At 47.1% G+C, this 15497-nt stretch overlaps 1 protein-coding gene across 1 annotated transcript in view; it reads left to right on the forward strand.

Annotated features, from left to right (window-relative positions):
- LOC129538938 (ankyrin repeat domain-containing protein 26-like) overlaps positions 1-15497 on the forward strand; it is a 129760-nt gene that overhangs the window by 95506 nt on the left and 18757 nt on the right. The window contains 7 exon segments of the mRNA XM_088827883.1: positions 1222-1391; positions 2618-2846; positions 5533-5638; positions 7458-7669; positions 8575-8834; positions 12820-12889; positions 15325-15370. Of these exon segments, the coding sequence (XP_088684009.1) occupies positions 1222-1391; positions 2618-2846; positions 5533-5638; positions 7458-7669; positions 8575-8730 (873 nt within the window). The 3' untranslated portion in view covers positions 8731-8834; positions 12820-12889; positions 15325-15370.

A 15497-nucleotide genomic window follows, 5' to 3' on the forward strand; every position in this document is an offset into this window, starting at 1 on the left:
TTGAACTTCTTTCTTGATCCTCTGAGTAATCCCTGGTCCTACATTCCACAATACAGATAACATCGTTATTTATTTGATCCTGGGTTTGGGTTAGGCTGTGCTCAGTCTACTTTCTTCATTAGCAAACGGTATCATTTTATTCTTGAAGACTGATGGTCTTCCAGCAGAGCTGGAAACCGCATCTTCAAAATGTCTGCACCTGGATGCAAAAAATCAAGTTTTTCAACAGGAGTTATTATCTATGAAGCTAATGCAAAAGAAATGTAAAGAACTAGAGAGAAGGAAAAGAAGTTGGAGCAAGAAGTTGTGACCCTCAAAAGTCATATAGAAATGAATATGATAGAACACAGTCCAGTAGAGCAGTAACAACAGGAGATTGAAGAAAGAGAGAGACAGAATCTCTTAGAGAAATTAAAAGAAGTCAACCTGTTTTTGTAGGTTAATTTGTTGATCTGTCATGTGCTGGAATTCACTTTCACTGTACATTACATTTTGGATGTATACAGTTTATGTGTTTCCTCTACCTCCCTTTTGGGGGCAGGAGGAGAAGGGGACAACAGAGAATGAGTTGGCTGGATGGCATCACCAACTCTGTGGACATGAGTTGAGTGAACTCCGGGAGTTGGTGATGGACAGGGAGGTCTGGCGTGCTGTGATTCATGGGGTCGCGGAGAGTCGGACACGACTGAGCGACTGAACTGAACTGAACTACCTCCCTTAGAGCAGTTAGTTTGTAGATTCCAGGAAGGAAGGGGACACTTGTTTTCCCTTTAAATATTTCAGTTTCCATCACAGTTATCACTAAATTGACCTATCAGAATGATTCTCAGTAGAGAATCCTTTTACTTAGAAGACCAATTGGTATAAAACAAGACCACTAGGAAGAAAAGAAAATATTGTGGTTTAAAACTGGCACCATCCTCTTGAATTATTCTTAAATTGTCTTGTTCAGCTTTTAAAATTTTAAGTTAATCCTCTTATTCTTTGAATTATCAGATTATATAAGTACTACTATAACAGTGATTCCACTTTAATTTTATAATTCAGATTTAATTCACTTCACATTGACGATAATTGTTTTAAACCCCTGCTCTTTTTTTTTTTTTTTTTCCCACCTTTAAAATCGCTCTCTGAATCACTGACTCAAAACTAAAGGGAACAAGTATAATTTTCCAGGTTAATGATTATTTTAAAACTGTTATCTTTTTCAATGTTCCTTAGACACAGGCTGGATCTCAACAGGTGGAACTCAGAATTAAAGACTTGGAATCTGAACTTTCCAAAATGAAAACTTTGCAAGAAGATTCTAATAAAGCAGAGTTGGAAAAACATAAGCAACTCTACCTAGTAGAATGTGAAGTTAGAAAGTCATTGCAAGATAAACTAGACAAGTAAGTCAAAACACAGAATCACAAAAACTATATTTAGTTCATTAATTTGTCTCTAAAACCTAATTGTTACAGAGTGGGGTACATGAGATTAGTAGGAAGTGAAAGCTAACTAGATGGTCACTGCTAAGGGGGCGCCTGAAGACAAACTACTAGTACTGTATCAAGTTTTTCCACGCTATGTCAAAGCATACTTATGAAATAGGGGGAAATTAACACATGGATTAAAGGCAGGGTAAATCACAAAGTGGATAAAAGTAATGTAGTGACCTGACTGAGGGGATGTGTGGGGAATGGAAAGGGCAGATCGCACTTGCAGTGCCTAGTCCAGGTTTCCCCACTGTCTGAAAGCAGAGCATTCCTAGGAAGCCTAAGCCAAAACAGCTTACAGCGAAGAAGCAGGTCCCCGAGGGCACGTTCTGCTAGCTGATGCATAAAGTGAATATGCACAAGGGAAGCACAGGTGCTCAGACAGGGTTCAGGGCTGTGGAGACTTGATGCTGGGATGTGGGCTGTGGCTTCCGGGGAAGGAGCTTGGTGGGGCCGGTCTCCCTGCTTGGGGAGCGCGATGCCTCTCCCTGTAAAACGTACACTGAACACTGTTTAGATTTTTGGCTTTTTAAATGAGACCAGAAATTGTCTCCAGATCTTTATTGTTTTTTTTGGACCATCAGAGGTGCTTCGTAGAAGTGAAGTAACATAAAGTGAACTTTGGAAAAGCACGGGATACTTGTCATTGTTCCTGGGGCTGTTTTAGCTCTCTTCTGTCTCACCCATTGACTTTCTCATCCCCCCCTTGAGACTGTGTCTCTAGGTGATACCTCAGAGCCAAATGCTTAATTTCTCAGAGGTTATGAGTGAAACGTATGTACAAGGGTGGTGAAAGGAAGCACTTGAAAATGGCTTTGTGGGATAGTGTGTTTCTTCATCCCTGAACTGTTTCCTGGAGGCAGGTGTGTCCCAGAGGCAGGAAGTGTCACTGTGAGGCCACCTCCCTTTCTCTCTGACGCCCTTTCTCTCTCCCAGCTGTGATTTGTTACTTGAGGAGCCCCAGACGCATGGGTACTTGTTTAGAACAGGATTACAACTGTCATTGATTACAGGAGGTCTGCTCTGTGTCTTCAGTGTTCAAACAGTTTAATGAGAATTCCATTTACTATATGACAACTTTAAAAATGCCAATCATTTAGGAAAACATGAATGAAATTGGTGCTTTCCATCTTCCCCAGGACTAATGAGAGGCTGGCAGAGATGAGCACTAAACTTGAGGTGGAGAAACAGCAGAATGGATCTTTTTTCAGCCCTCTTACCTGGAGGCCAGTCCTGGAGCCCTCTTCTGTTGGAATTTTCAGTCCTATTTCAGGGTTCAATGCAAATCTTATTTCAAGAGCGAACGTAGGGTTTTCTACCTCAATTCCACGCCCTTCAAATAACAGCATGGAGACTTACTTGACCAAGGTTAGTTCTATTCTTTTCATTGGGTTTCAGATCTGTGATATAAATGATCCTTGTTTTTAATTTGGTGAACTTCTGAGTTGTGGTTTGTTTGTTTGTTTTTTGACTTATGCATCCTAAGTTAAAAACCATAATCAACTGTGATCATCAAGGAGACATTTAATGATTTTTTTTGTCCTAGATGTCTCATTTTTAAGAGATACTTCTTAAAATCTTAAATTTTTCGAAAAGCTGCATTGAAATTCTACTTTAGAAATGAAATCTTATTGTCTAGTAACCGAAAGTATACTTTCAGAAGTTTGATTAACTTTCTAATTGATTTCACTTTGGCAGTGGTTCATAATCATTTCCAGGTTCTGCTGCTCCCACCACGGTTTTTCTACCCCTAAGCATAAGTGATTGACTGGCATCTACATCTAAACACTAACAACATATGGATGTTTTTTATTTGAAGGAATCCTAGATAAATTCTTTTTTATGAATTAAACAAACTTGTAATACTTAATCAAAAGATTAACTTCTGGTTTTAGGTTAACATTTTTTTGTTATTTTCTTATATAAGAGCACATCTTTAATTGCTATTTTACTTACAGAATTTTGATTTACATTTCTGAAATATATCTTGCCGAGCAGTTGTAGAATGTTTCTAAGTTAGTAGTTAAAACAAATATTTAAAACTTGTAAATGAAGCTCACTTTTGTCCCTGTCTTGACATCACCTGGCTGAATGATGACTGAGATAGCAATGATGGGGAGTCTTTAAATTGCAACTAGTTTCCGTTGTGTAATCATTGTGATTAAAATATCCATTTCAGTCAGTGCACACGGGTTTATGGTTTTGATGGTGTTTTCATGATGTTGGTGATGCAGAGAAAAGTAGCCCTTGTTAAATGCAGTCTTAACCTGTTTTCTCATTTGGCTTCTCGCCATCATAGAAGAGCAGTCTAAGATTTCTTCGATAGCACTGGAGCTACGTTGGGTCTTAGTACTTGAGAGCCATGAACCTGGAGGATGTGCTTTAGCTGTGCAGTCACCGCGGGCCTCCAGAGACTTCATCCCACGTCAGATACTTGCCCACGCAGGCCTAAGAGGAGGAAGCAAATGCTTGACCCCCATCCCAGGGGCAGGCTGCCTGCTGCAGAACCCAAGTTCACGGTGCTGTGGGCACATAACCTCTTTTCAAAGAAGAGATTTGGAACCAAGCAAGCACTTCTTAGTTCCTTGTCCCAAACGCACCTGTAAGATAAATCTCCTCTCTTCTCATATGGAGGGTGGGAATATAAGTCCTCCCCTTGAAACTTAAGGCTGAGGAAATGAAGTTCAACTGTAATTTCTCACCAGATTTAGATTATAACCGAGATTACACTCATACTTTTTGCATATACCAACTAAAGATGAGAGCTTGGATAGAAGTATACTAGACAGTAAAGAGAGATCTGTTGTGTGTTTTAAATTTTGTTCTAAATAACCCAAAATGTGGATAATTCATTCTTGACTGATTTTAGTTAACCAGTTTTCATCTGGAGAAAATGAACATCCTTTTAAGGATGAATCTCTTCAGTTTTGGCCTGCTTGACTCAAATAAAGATTTTCTCCTTCAAGTCCCCTGACCTGTTTTTAAAAAATATTTATCCTTTCTAAATTAACTGTATTGACTGCTACAGATAGGATTTTGATATTGATTTATTCTTATTTTTGCATTTAAAGCACATGATTTAGTTAGAAAGTAGTGTCTTGCCATGCCACAAACGTTGTTTAATTATATAAAAAGGATTTACATATTCATTTTGTCTCTGCTATAGTTCAAAATCTGTGTGTTTTCTCTTAATCTGAGGAAGTAGCTGGCATAGGACTCAGTAAGAAGGCCATTGGCTTTGTTACTTCTTTTGTAGAATGAGGAACTTTGAGTAAATCAATGACTCTTATACCTTACACAAAGTTTTTTCTTCAAAGAAAGCAACTTTTCTTAAAAAAAAAAAAAAAAAAAAACTTCTGCGTGGAACTGCGTTCTATAAAATGGAGACAAGTATAGAACCATTTAGCTAAAGAGTGGCCAGAGGCCCTGCAGCTGTGACTTCTCTGTTCCTCAGCGCTGGCCTGTAAAAGCCAAGTGACCAAGTGGGCTTGTTGAGTTATATTTGATTCTTTGGATAAATGATGCTTGTTACAAACGAAACCCTTTCTCTTTTATTTTTCCCTCTGTGCTATGCAGCTTGTAGGATCTTAGTTCCCTAACCAGGGAGGAAACCCAAGTCCCCTGCAGGGAAAGCACTCAGTCCTTACCGCTGCACCACCAGGAAGGTCCCAGAGACCCTTCCTCTTAAGTCTCCCGTTCCCCCGAATCTCCCCTACCCCTTATGAGCATATTCCCCCAAACTCTTGTGATTTCAGGTGTTAAAAGGTCTCTCTATTTTCTCTGTGTCTCACTTTCACTGCACTTTTTTCCCCCTGGGTCCCTTCTGTGTATCCAGTGATGGAAGGTGGTGCCAGGCATAAGACGTTGGGAAATGACTCTCACTCCTTGTCGCTTCCGGAGCTGTTCGGTGCCCGGGTGTAGTGTCAGTGCCCCGTCCTGGAAGTTGGGACCTGCTCTGCTGGGGCCTAAACTGTTCCCCGGGCGCCGGCCCCGTGCCCCGCTCCTGGGCCTGGTGGCTGCAGTGTCTGGAGGAATTGTCTGGCTCTGCCCACAGGACCTGCAGGACCGCAACGACGAGCTGCAGGCCGCCCTGGAAGGCCTGCAGGCACAGACGGCCCGGAGTCAGCATGGCCGCCTCCCGCCGGGACACGGGACGGCAGGTAGGCGCTGGGTGCTTGGAGCTGGTGGGTCGCGTGCTCCTGCCCTGGGGACGGGGTGGTGTACCAGCCCACTGCCCAGGGTGTCACAAGTCCTTCGGACCACTGGTGTGGGAGAAAGATCCTATCTGAGGCCAGGGGTTTCGGCAACCCAGAGACCAAAGGGAGATGGAGGAGGATGAAGGTCCTACTGCTTGGACAGAGTAAGTGGTGAAGGTTACGATGACCTTGCTGTGACCTCAGGGCAGGTGTGTCCCCTGTGAGCCTCCTAAGGCAGGGGGGATGGAAGGAGATACGGGCGGCGGTGATGGGGGACGGCCTGTGATGGCTTTGGCAAGGGCAGCCCGTGTCAGCTTTCCTCGGGGCCTCTGAGGGTAAACGGGTGGGTCTGCTGTGCACCTGGTCACTCAGGAAGGCCCTCACCTGCACCTGCAGCAGTGGACTCTGCTGGCCCCCGAGCCACAGCTCTGCTGCCCTCAGGCAGGGGTTGCTGGCGTGTGGCTGATGTCATCGCATCCCTCGATGAGTGTCAGGGGCCCATGTGGCCACAGGGAAGGGGGCGATTGTCTTTTTCCCTGGACTGGCCTAGGCTGCAAGGAGTGTGTGGCCCTTGTTGGGAGCCAGGACCTACGTTTCAGGTGCGGTGGCCAAAAGGCTCTGGGTCGTAGCACCGGAGGGAGGCCCGAGCTTCATGTTGACGCCGACGCAGCCAGAGCACTCTTGCAGCTGGAGCCTTTTCTCTTCCCCTCGTCCCCATCTGGCTGCAGAGCGTCTATCAGCCCCTTCTAGGGAGAAGGGGCGGTCAGGACAGCAGCGCTGTGGTGCAGGGGTCACGTGGGTGGTGGAGGCCGGGGTGGCCCTGCATCCAACCACGGGGCCACTCCTGACCCAGGCGGTAGCTTCCTGTTGTCAGGGCAATGGGATGCTCTCTTTCCTAAGATGCTTATCCCGAGTTCTCTCGGCCAGATGTTGCCAAGTCTGTCCCTCTTTTTCATGGAAAACAATTTGGGAACTGAAAAGAGCAGGCAAGAGGTCAGGATGTGTCTGCTCCTTTCACTTTCGAGCCCATCCTCCAGCATGGATGAAACCCCAGCAGTGGCCACACTCGCATTGTGAATCAAGCCTTCAATGTGCCCCCTACCACGCATGGCGTGGGGTCACCTGGGCCCAGGAGGGCTGGCCGCAAGTGCTGTGGGTCCACGGGCACCTCTTTGCGATGAGCTGTAAAGTCAGGTGATGTTGCTGTTGGGGAGGATCTTCGGGACCAGGTGTAGCTCCCACCCCCTCCCTACGATCTGTCAGAGCCTCAGTCCACGACAGCTTAGTTTGCGTGACATTTTCTTTGAGACCCCCTCGTGCTTTATGTGATGTAACAGTGAGTGGCGAGGGCCTCTGAAAAAAGGAGGAAGCTAAAACAGAGCTTGAAGACATGGCTTTGTCATGCCTCGTCCCGAAGTGCTGTCTGAGCCCTGGTCACATTTTCCTGTGGTCCCTGTCCCTCTGTGTGGCTGCTGTGGTCAAAGGGGTAGGCATGGGCCCCATATAGCCTCATAGATCTGGCAGGAGGCCTCCTCCCTGTTTCTACCTTTGAGTGACCTGTGTTCTGGCAAAGACTCGAAATGCTGATCTGTAAAAATGCCAACTTGGAGAACTTGGCACAGCAGACAGTTCCCAGCCCGTGGCCTCTGAGCACCAGTGCCGCCTTCCTCTGTTAGAAAGGGCCCACGGAAGGCTGTGCTTCCTCCAGGGTCGGCTTGGAGGTTGGATCGGGTCCCGTGGTGTCCTGGGCAGAACATCAATGGACATGTCATCTTATTTTCAGGCACAGTCACGTTCGTGGGTAATTCCGCCCCAACGAGTATAAAAACAGAGATCACGTTGGAGAAGCTGAAGGAGCATTACCAAGAACTCAAGATCCAGCTGGAGACCAAAGTCAGGGGACTGAGCGAGGCCACAGAGATTGGGGAACTTCCTGCTGCTGAGACACATCTGCGTACACATCTGCCCATAGTGAGCATGCTCAGCAGGACAGAGGTGTGCAGGGAATGTGCATGACCTTGACTTTCTGCCTCCACCCTCTTCGGAAGGAGGCAGGACGGAAGGAGTATCTAATAACAGGAGGGAGCAGGGTCCCTCCCCATGTCCAGAGGCCAGTGCAGAGGCCAGACCTCCCTGTTTGCCCTGTGCTGGGAAGTCACAGCCCCTGGCTCTGTTGCAGCTGAAGCAGATTCTGGGAGCAGAATCGTAGTTCCTGGGATTGCCCCACACCAGGGGCTCCCCAGGTGGCGCTAGTGGAAAAGAGGAGCTATGTCGCCAGTACAGGAGACATAAGAGCTGCAGGTTTGATCCCTGGGTTGGGAAGATCCCTTGGAGGAGAGCATGGCAACCACTCCCGTCTACTTATCTGGAGAATCCCATGGACAAAGGAGCCTGGTGGGCTACAGTCCACAGGGTCGCACAGAGTTGGACACGACTGAAGCCATTTACCACGCAGGGGCTCCTAGGCCGCCCTGGCCAAGCCTGTCTTGTTGGGTGAAGGTGTCTCTTGCTCTGTCACTCGGTTGTGGTGGGTTTTGTGGAGGAATGATGCCCATGACTTGCCAGGCGTCACCACGGCAGTGGGGTGGTCCTGCCCCTGGGTTCCTGCTGTGGCCTTGACTTCCAGGCCTCGTGGAGGGTGTTGCTCCCCCCAGCCCTCCTCCTGCGGCCTCCAGCCTCCTTTCTGCACCTGCAGGGCCTCCCCGCAAGGCTGCAGCGGAGGTTACAGGAAGTGACGAAAGCAGGCGGCCACACAAGCCATGGGGAGCCTTTCACGGGCCCCGGCAGCCTGTTGAAGCCGGGCCACCCGCTTTTTGGATGCTGGGTCCGGCAGCCTTGATTCGTCAAGTGAATTGTGTTTGGGGGCCCCCAGTCGACATCGCTCATGCCTCTCTCCTCAGGTTAATGACCACGAGAGGGAAATGGAGGTGATGAAAAGGGCCTTTGCAGAGGAGAGGAGGAAGCTGGAGCGGGCCTTCCAGCTCGAGGTTGGCGTGCTGCAGGGTCAGAAGGCTGAGCAGGCAACGTTGCACACAGAGTCGCAGGAGGTGGACTGAGGCCTGCGGGAGCAGCTGCACAGGAGGGGGAAACTGGAGCGGGGCCATGTGCTGTGGCTGAGCCCGGAGATAGCGTGGCTGCAGGAGGCGCTCCAGCTACACAGGTCCGCCACCATGCCTTTGCAGGATCTCAAGTCCAGGGTTTGTTGCCCAGAACCCGGATTTGAAATTGAATTTGGGCAGAATGTTCAGAGTCACAAGTACTTGTTACCTGAGTGGTGAGCCCTGAAAGAACAGGTTATTTTACAAAGGTTGTAACTTTTCTTTCTGCCGCACTGTGCACATGGCATGAGAGATCTTAGTTCCCTCACCAGGGGTCGAACCTGTGGCCCTGTGGTGGACGCATGGGGTCTTCACCACTGGACTGCGAGGGAAGTCTCAAAGAGTCTGACTTTAAAAATACAGTCTCCATCATCTGTTATCTCGTGTCACACGCCCATCCTCTGGGCTCCACCAGGAAGTTTGGGGGCTGGAGAGGCCTGAGGGGAGGCTAAAGGTGGGGAGGCGGTCTGTGAGCCGGTGATGGAGCATCAGGTATGCAGCCTGGCCCTCCTCCCCGGTCCCCCTGGGGCTCAGGCCGGCACCCACTCCATCTCAGGAGCCCAGGATGCTAGAAGATCTTTTCCAGGAGCCTCACAGCACCACCCAGAAAATGACCCAGGCGACCGCAGGCCAGGCACAGCTGTGTGTTGTGGTTGTGGCTCTATGCACTGTGTCTTTTGGCCCCGTGAGCGTCCACACAGCGCTCCCACAAGGTCCCCGCATCTTGTGGAGACAGAGGCTTCGTGAGGTGTGTCCCTTGTCTGGGCACAGGACACTGGCCCACAGCACACGCAGGTGTCTCCAGGTGAGGCGCCACCTCCTGCCCGCTAGGTGACCATGGCACGTGGCTTCACAGGAAAACGCATCATGTGGGATTTATGATGAACCAAAAGGAATAAATGTCAGTGCACCTCCCAGCTTGAGAAAGAAAATATTAACATAGCCAGGAGCCCCAGGCTCTGTTCCCAGACCCCCCTCACTCCTCCCCGAGGCGCCTGGACTGTTTGTCACCCTCTAGACCTTGCTCTAGACCTCAATCTCGGACGCGGGGTCCCCCAATGACGTGGTGCCTTGGTCGTGGTGGGCTGGTTTCTGAATCCCCTCTTCCCTGCAGCAGAGGTGGCGCTGGGCCTCACGAGTGGCGCGCAGCCTCAGGGGAACGCGTGGACCCGCCGTTCCCATTGCGGCTGTGATCCCCACGCTGGGCTGGGGCCAAGTGGACCTGCGAGTCCACATCAGGCCGCAGGCACACTCGGGGGCCTTCGAGAGCCCAGCGGCCACACGCCCTCTCTGCCGTCTGTCTCGGGCACTTCCCTGTGGACAGGCACAGGAGCCCAGTGCTGTCTTAGCCTGCACCCAGCCCCCGGGCCCGGCGGGCTGTGCTGGTCCTCTCTGCTTCTCCTGACTTGCGGCACACCTTGGCTTGTTGGCCCCGCGGCTAACGTCACAGTTCAGGTCTCAGTGGTGTCTGGATCACTGGACGGGGTTTCCTGGGCAACTGCCACGTGCTGTCACAGCCGGGGCTGCAGCCGGGAGTGAGACAGGTGTTTGCAGCTTTCAGCCCTAGGTGGGTGGGCGGAGAAGGCTCCATTGTCCGGCATCTGTAACCCTTATTACAGGCCTGTTCAGATCTTATGTTTCCTCCTGGGTCTGTCCTGGTAGATTGTTTCAAGGCATTTGGACATGGATGATTTTCAAAACTCCAGACTGGGAGTTTTACTGAATGGTCCTCAACTTGGATGCCTGGTTAGATGCCTTCTTTATGGGACCATCTTCTTTACTCTGATGTGTGGCCTTTCGTGAAACTGTCTTTGGAGTACATTCCCTTAGTTTTTGTTTATCTGAAAATGTCTCAGCTTCTCTCCCATTTCTGAAGGCTGGTCTTCCTAGAAGCACAAACCTTGAGGCACAGTTGAAGGCTGCCCTCTGCCCTGGGCAGGCTGCTCTGTGTGAGCATCCATTTTCTCTTGCTGCGGTGATGAGTTACCAGGAAGTCAGAGGCTTAAAGAATCACAACTTAGGATTTCACAGTGCCCGAGCCTGGAAATCAGAAGTGGCTACGACTGGGCGGAAATCTCAGTGTCAGCAGCCACCTTCCTTTCTGGAAGCTCGGGAGGAAACCTGCAGGCCTCCCATTCTTGATCCACACCTTCCTCCTCTAACGCCAGCAGTGATGGACTGATCCTCTTGGCGCTCCATCCTGACTCCCAGTCTTCTGCCTGCTCTTCCACAGTGGAGGGCCCTCGTGGACAGTCTGGGAAACTCTTTCCATCTAAGGGCAGTGAATTAGCAGCTTTCATTCTGTTTGTTGCATTGGTGTCCTCTGGTTGCTATTAGCTTCTCCATCTTTTGTGGTTTTTCTTGGGGTGTTTAGGTGTGTGTATTTCTTTCATTTTAACTAGTTATTGAAGTGTTACATGCACACACACACAAGACACGCATGTGTACAGTTGGAAGAATTGCTGATGCATTGGACACATCTGTGTCACCAGCACCCAGCACCCGCTCCCCAGGGTCACTCTTCCGAGTCAGGATAGTGGGGAGCCCCATGTTTTTGTTCTCGGTGCTGGCATAACTAAGAATGGACTTGTTGGGTCCTAGGGCACAGGTGCGGTTTTCTTTTTACTTACCGCACTTAGAAACATTATGCCTGCTGAACATATAGATTTGTGTCCTATGAAAATCTTTCAGCCTTTCTTTGTAAAATATTGCCTCTCCCCTCAGTGGCCTTTTCAGTTGGATGTATGATATTAGATCTTTTCACTTTTCCTCCTTTTCTTAACCTCTCTTTCATTTCTTCCATCTTCTTTTCTGTACATGAAACATTCTGGGTACTTTTTCATATCTCTGTGTTCTAAGTCAGTGATTCTTTCTTCAGCTATATCTAATCTACCAGTGAGCTTTTATTTTGACATTGATTTTTTTTTTTCATTTTCAAGCATTCTGTTTGGTGCTGCCTGATCGTTTCTGACAGCTTCCTGTTGCTTGCTTGTCCACTTTTTATTCCCATAATTTATTTAAGTAAACATTTAATAATATTTATCCCAAGTCTGTGGCAGACAGTTCCAATACCTGGGATCTAATTCTGTTGTTTTGGCTTCTGACTGTCATAAGTGGTCCTTTCCCACATACGTTGTGGTGACCTTTGATTGTGAGCTCATGTTCACATGAAGTTTATCTCTGAGAATCCTGAGAGCTATCGTAGAGGATTCTCCCTGCAGAAAGGATGTGTTTTGCTTTTGCCAAGACGACTTGAGAGCCTCTTAATCTGAGACCACTTTAACCTATTCCAGGGAACCAGCCCAGGACACGCGCCCCTGGTGTGGTTTCTCCACACTGATCTAGGTGTTGGCCTCAGGGTAACCCCGTGTTTGTGTTGCTTAATGCTCACAGCTTTGGTTTCAGCATTCAGGTTTTGGTTTGAGGGCCACTGGAGGTTTCTATAACCTTCTGTGAGGACACCACATGTTAGATGATCAGCTTTGCACAGGCTCTGGTTATCTGGTGAATGTGGAGGGCTGGAATAAGGCAACCACCATCTTATTCGAGGTCCAGGAAACTGGAAACTGAACTCCCCCCACCCCGCCACACACACACACACACACACACACACACACACCTGCCTCGAATCAATTTGGTTTTCCAAATTGACCTCATTTAGCAATACTGAAATCCAAAAGGTTTCTTCCCTCCAGGAACCATTTTCCCTAAGTTTGGTGCTGGGATCCTTTTGAAAGCAGACGTCAGCAAATGTAAGGCTGTGTTGATCGTTATGCTTCTGGGTGTGAAGAGCACTCCCACGTGCTGGAGAGAGATTAACATATGCTGTGCGGCTGAGGAATGTCGTGGAGGGTTTGTACGTAGTGCTGGCAGGATTCCTCTGGTTTCCAGTCTGGGATCCAATTGGACCAGTAGCAGTAACAGTGCAAGACACTGACAGATCAGTGGCTGGCTGTAGGGTATAGAGAACAGGTGTGCAAACCAGCCACCACGGTGACCCTGAACAATGACTCATCAGTGATATTGTTAACTTTGCTTCTTCAACAGGAAGGAAATGGAGGATTTAAAGAGAGACAAGGAAAATGCCTGCTCTGAGATGCAAGGGCTCTGCACATAGGTTAAGTACTGACCCCTGGCATGAAACTGATGCCACCCTCCCTTTTCCATTGTTTGGAAATAATCTCAAACTTACAGAAAGGAAACACAGAACATTTTAATGAAAGTTATAAGAGTTGCTGGCCCATAAGCTCCCTCCCACTCCAAGTTGGGAACTCACTGTGGATATGACTGGCTGTGGCCCCCTCAGCCACAACCGGGACCTCGTGTGGCTTCAGTCTGCCTGTCCTTGTTCTTAGGATCTGGTGCTTTTGAAGGTTATAAGCAGTTGTTTTGGTGTGTCTAGAACTTCCTTATAATTGGATTCAAATTATGTGGGAATATCCCCTTCTCATTCCATCCTGTCCGGGGACTCAAGCTTTAGTGACATCCTTCGATTCGTGGTCAGATGGTGTTGGCCAGGCTTCTTCACAGAGTTACTTTCCCCTTGGTGATTCCTGAGCATTTTATGGGAAAATCCCTTGATAGGATGTGAGTGTCCTGCTCTTCAGTTAGCTCTCACCCAGTTGTCCTCCCTGTTTTATTCAATGAGTTGTCTTATGTTACCATCAGTATTTATTTCCATGCTCAATTGTCCCAGATTTGGCTAAAAAGAGCCCCCTCAGGGTGAGTTCTGGGCCCTGGTCAATATCTGAGCACTTCCTTACTTTCTAGTGTCCCACGATAGTCCAGGTTCATCTGGTACTTCCCTTGCCCCAGCCCTGGAAGCAACCAATTCTCCGAGGAATCCTTGGTGACTTTTAGCTCAGAATGGTATTTGGAGACCAAGATTTGGGTATTGGGAGTGTTCACGGATCCTGGGGCATCACTGAGTCCAAATGCAGTTAGTGCATAGAATTAGGGAATGTGTATTTATTATGCTCACATGCACGTGGTTTTAGGTAAATTTATTTATACACCTCTTTACCAAAAATCATAAATTAAAACTCTACAATTCCCATATGACAGGGATAATTCTAGTTTTCTCTCTTTCTGTATTTATAACTTATAACTTGTGCCTCTCGCAGTGAAAAGCCTGGTTTCCATCATCCTCAGTGGATGAAATTACTACTTGATCAGTCTCCTTTAGCCTGCACATGAATGCCCTTCTCACTGTGTTTCAGCACCGCCCACCACACTGATCTCCCTCTGCCCCATGAATAAATGCTTTCTGCACTTGGTCTCACTTACTGGCTTTTGAACTGAAGCACACAGCTTGGAGGGCTTCCCTTGTGACTCAGCTAGTAAAGAATCCACCTGCAGTGCTGGAGACCTGGGTTTGGTCCCTGAGTTGCGAAGATCCCCTGGAGAAAGGAAAGGCTACCCACTCCAGTATTCTGGCGTGGAGAATTCCATGGACTGTATAGTCCATGGGGTCGCAAGGAGTTGGACACGACTGAGCTTCTTTCACTTTACTTCAAACAGCTTGGATGTGTCATTTTATTTTAAATTTTTTAAAAATTGAAATTATTATTGATAATTGCAGGCTCACATGTGGTTATAAGACATATATTACAGAGAAATACACTTTCTCCAGTTTCCCCCAGTGGTCACGTTTTATGAAAGTTTAGTATAGTTTCTGTGTTAGTTTACTAGGGCTGCCATAACAAAGCACTACAGACCGAGGGGCTTACACAACAGAAGTTTGTTTCTGCACGGTTCTCGGAGTAAATCAGTGACTCTCATACCTTACAAAATGCTTTTACTTCAAAGAAAACAACCTTTCTTTTAAAAAAAATCTTCTGCATGGAACCATGTTCTATAAAATGGAGACAAGTATAGAACCGTTTAGCTAAAGAGTGGCCAGAGCCCCTGCAGCTATGACTTATCTGTTCGTCAACCCTGCAGTGACCCCTGTGAGACCTTCCACTTCTATGGGACATAGTTCGGAAACCAGCACTTATGAGAGAATCCTTCTCACTAACACCTTTAGAATTCAATCTTGCTGGTATATTGTTTTCTTGTGTATAATTTTCTCACCTTTCTGTGTTTTCGGTTAATGGACAAGTTTAAAGAAAACCTCAGATATGTTCTTCTTATTAACATTCGAGTCAAACTACTTTTTCCATTTGAACAGGATCCTCACCTAGAAATCGAAATAAAGTCTCAGAAGTACATATGTAGGCCAGGAGCTTTTAGGGGAGAAGATAGTAATCCCGTGGGTCATTCCGAGGATTATGGGTCATTCCCTAATTCTCTGAAATTATGTGTACTCGATAGACTGGTATTTACTGTACTTTGATCAGATTAATCTAAATAGCATTCCGTAGATATGTTCTCTGTTATCTATAAGCAGAATAAGTAGGAATTCATTTTCTTTTATTTATGTGATTTTTTTCTTCTGAAGTAATCTTCAAATTAGGTCTAGTCTCTGAATGTATTATTTAAAAGTCACATTTAATAAGTCATAAACATATAACTTGTTTATCTTAAAGATAAATATTTGACTTATTTCAGATGCTACGGGAGGTGGACAGGATGATAGCTAGTGAACAAAGAGAAGGTATGTTGCCAAAATTTATGAATTAAATTTAGACATTGATTTCTGAAATATACTGTAAACAATAAATGGCATCTCTTTCCATTGCTTGGATAACAGATGCTATGTTAAATATTTCTTTTTTATACAT

This window comes from Moschus berezovskii, chromosome 19 (genome assembly GCF_049115385.1).
Source record: "Moschus berezovskii isolate FMDL1 chromosome 19, NW_MosBer_1.0, whole genome shotgun sequence".
Classification (NCBI taxonomy): Eukaryota; Metazoa; Chordata; class Mammalia; order Artiodactyla; family Moschidae; genus Moschus; species Moschus berezovskii.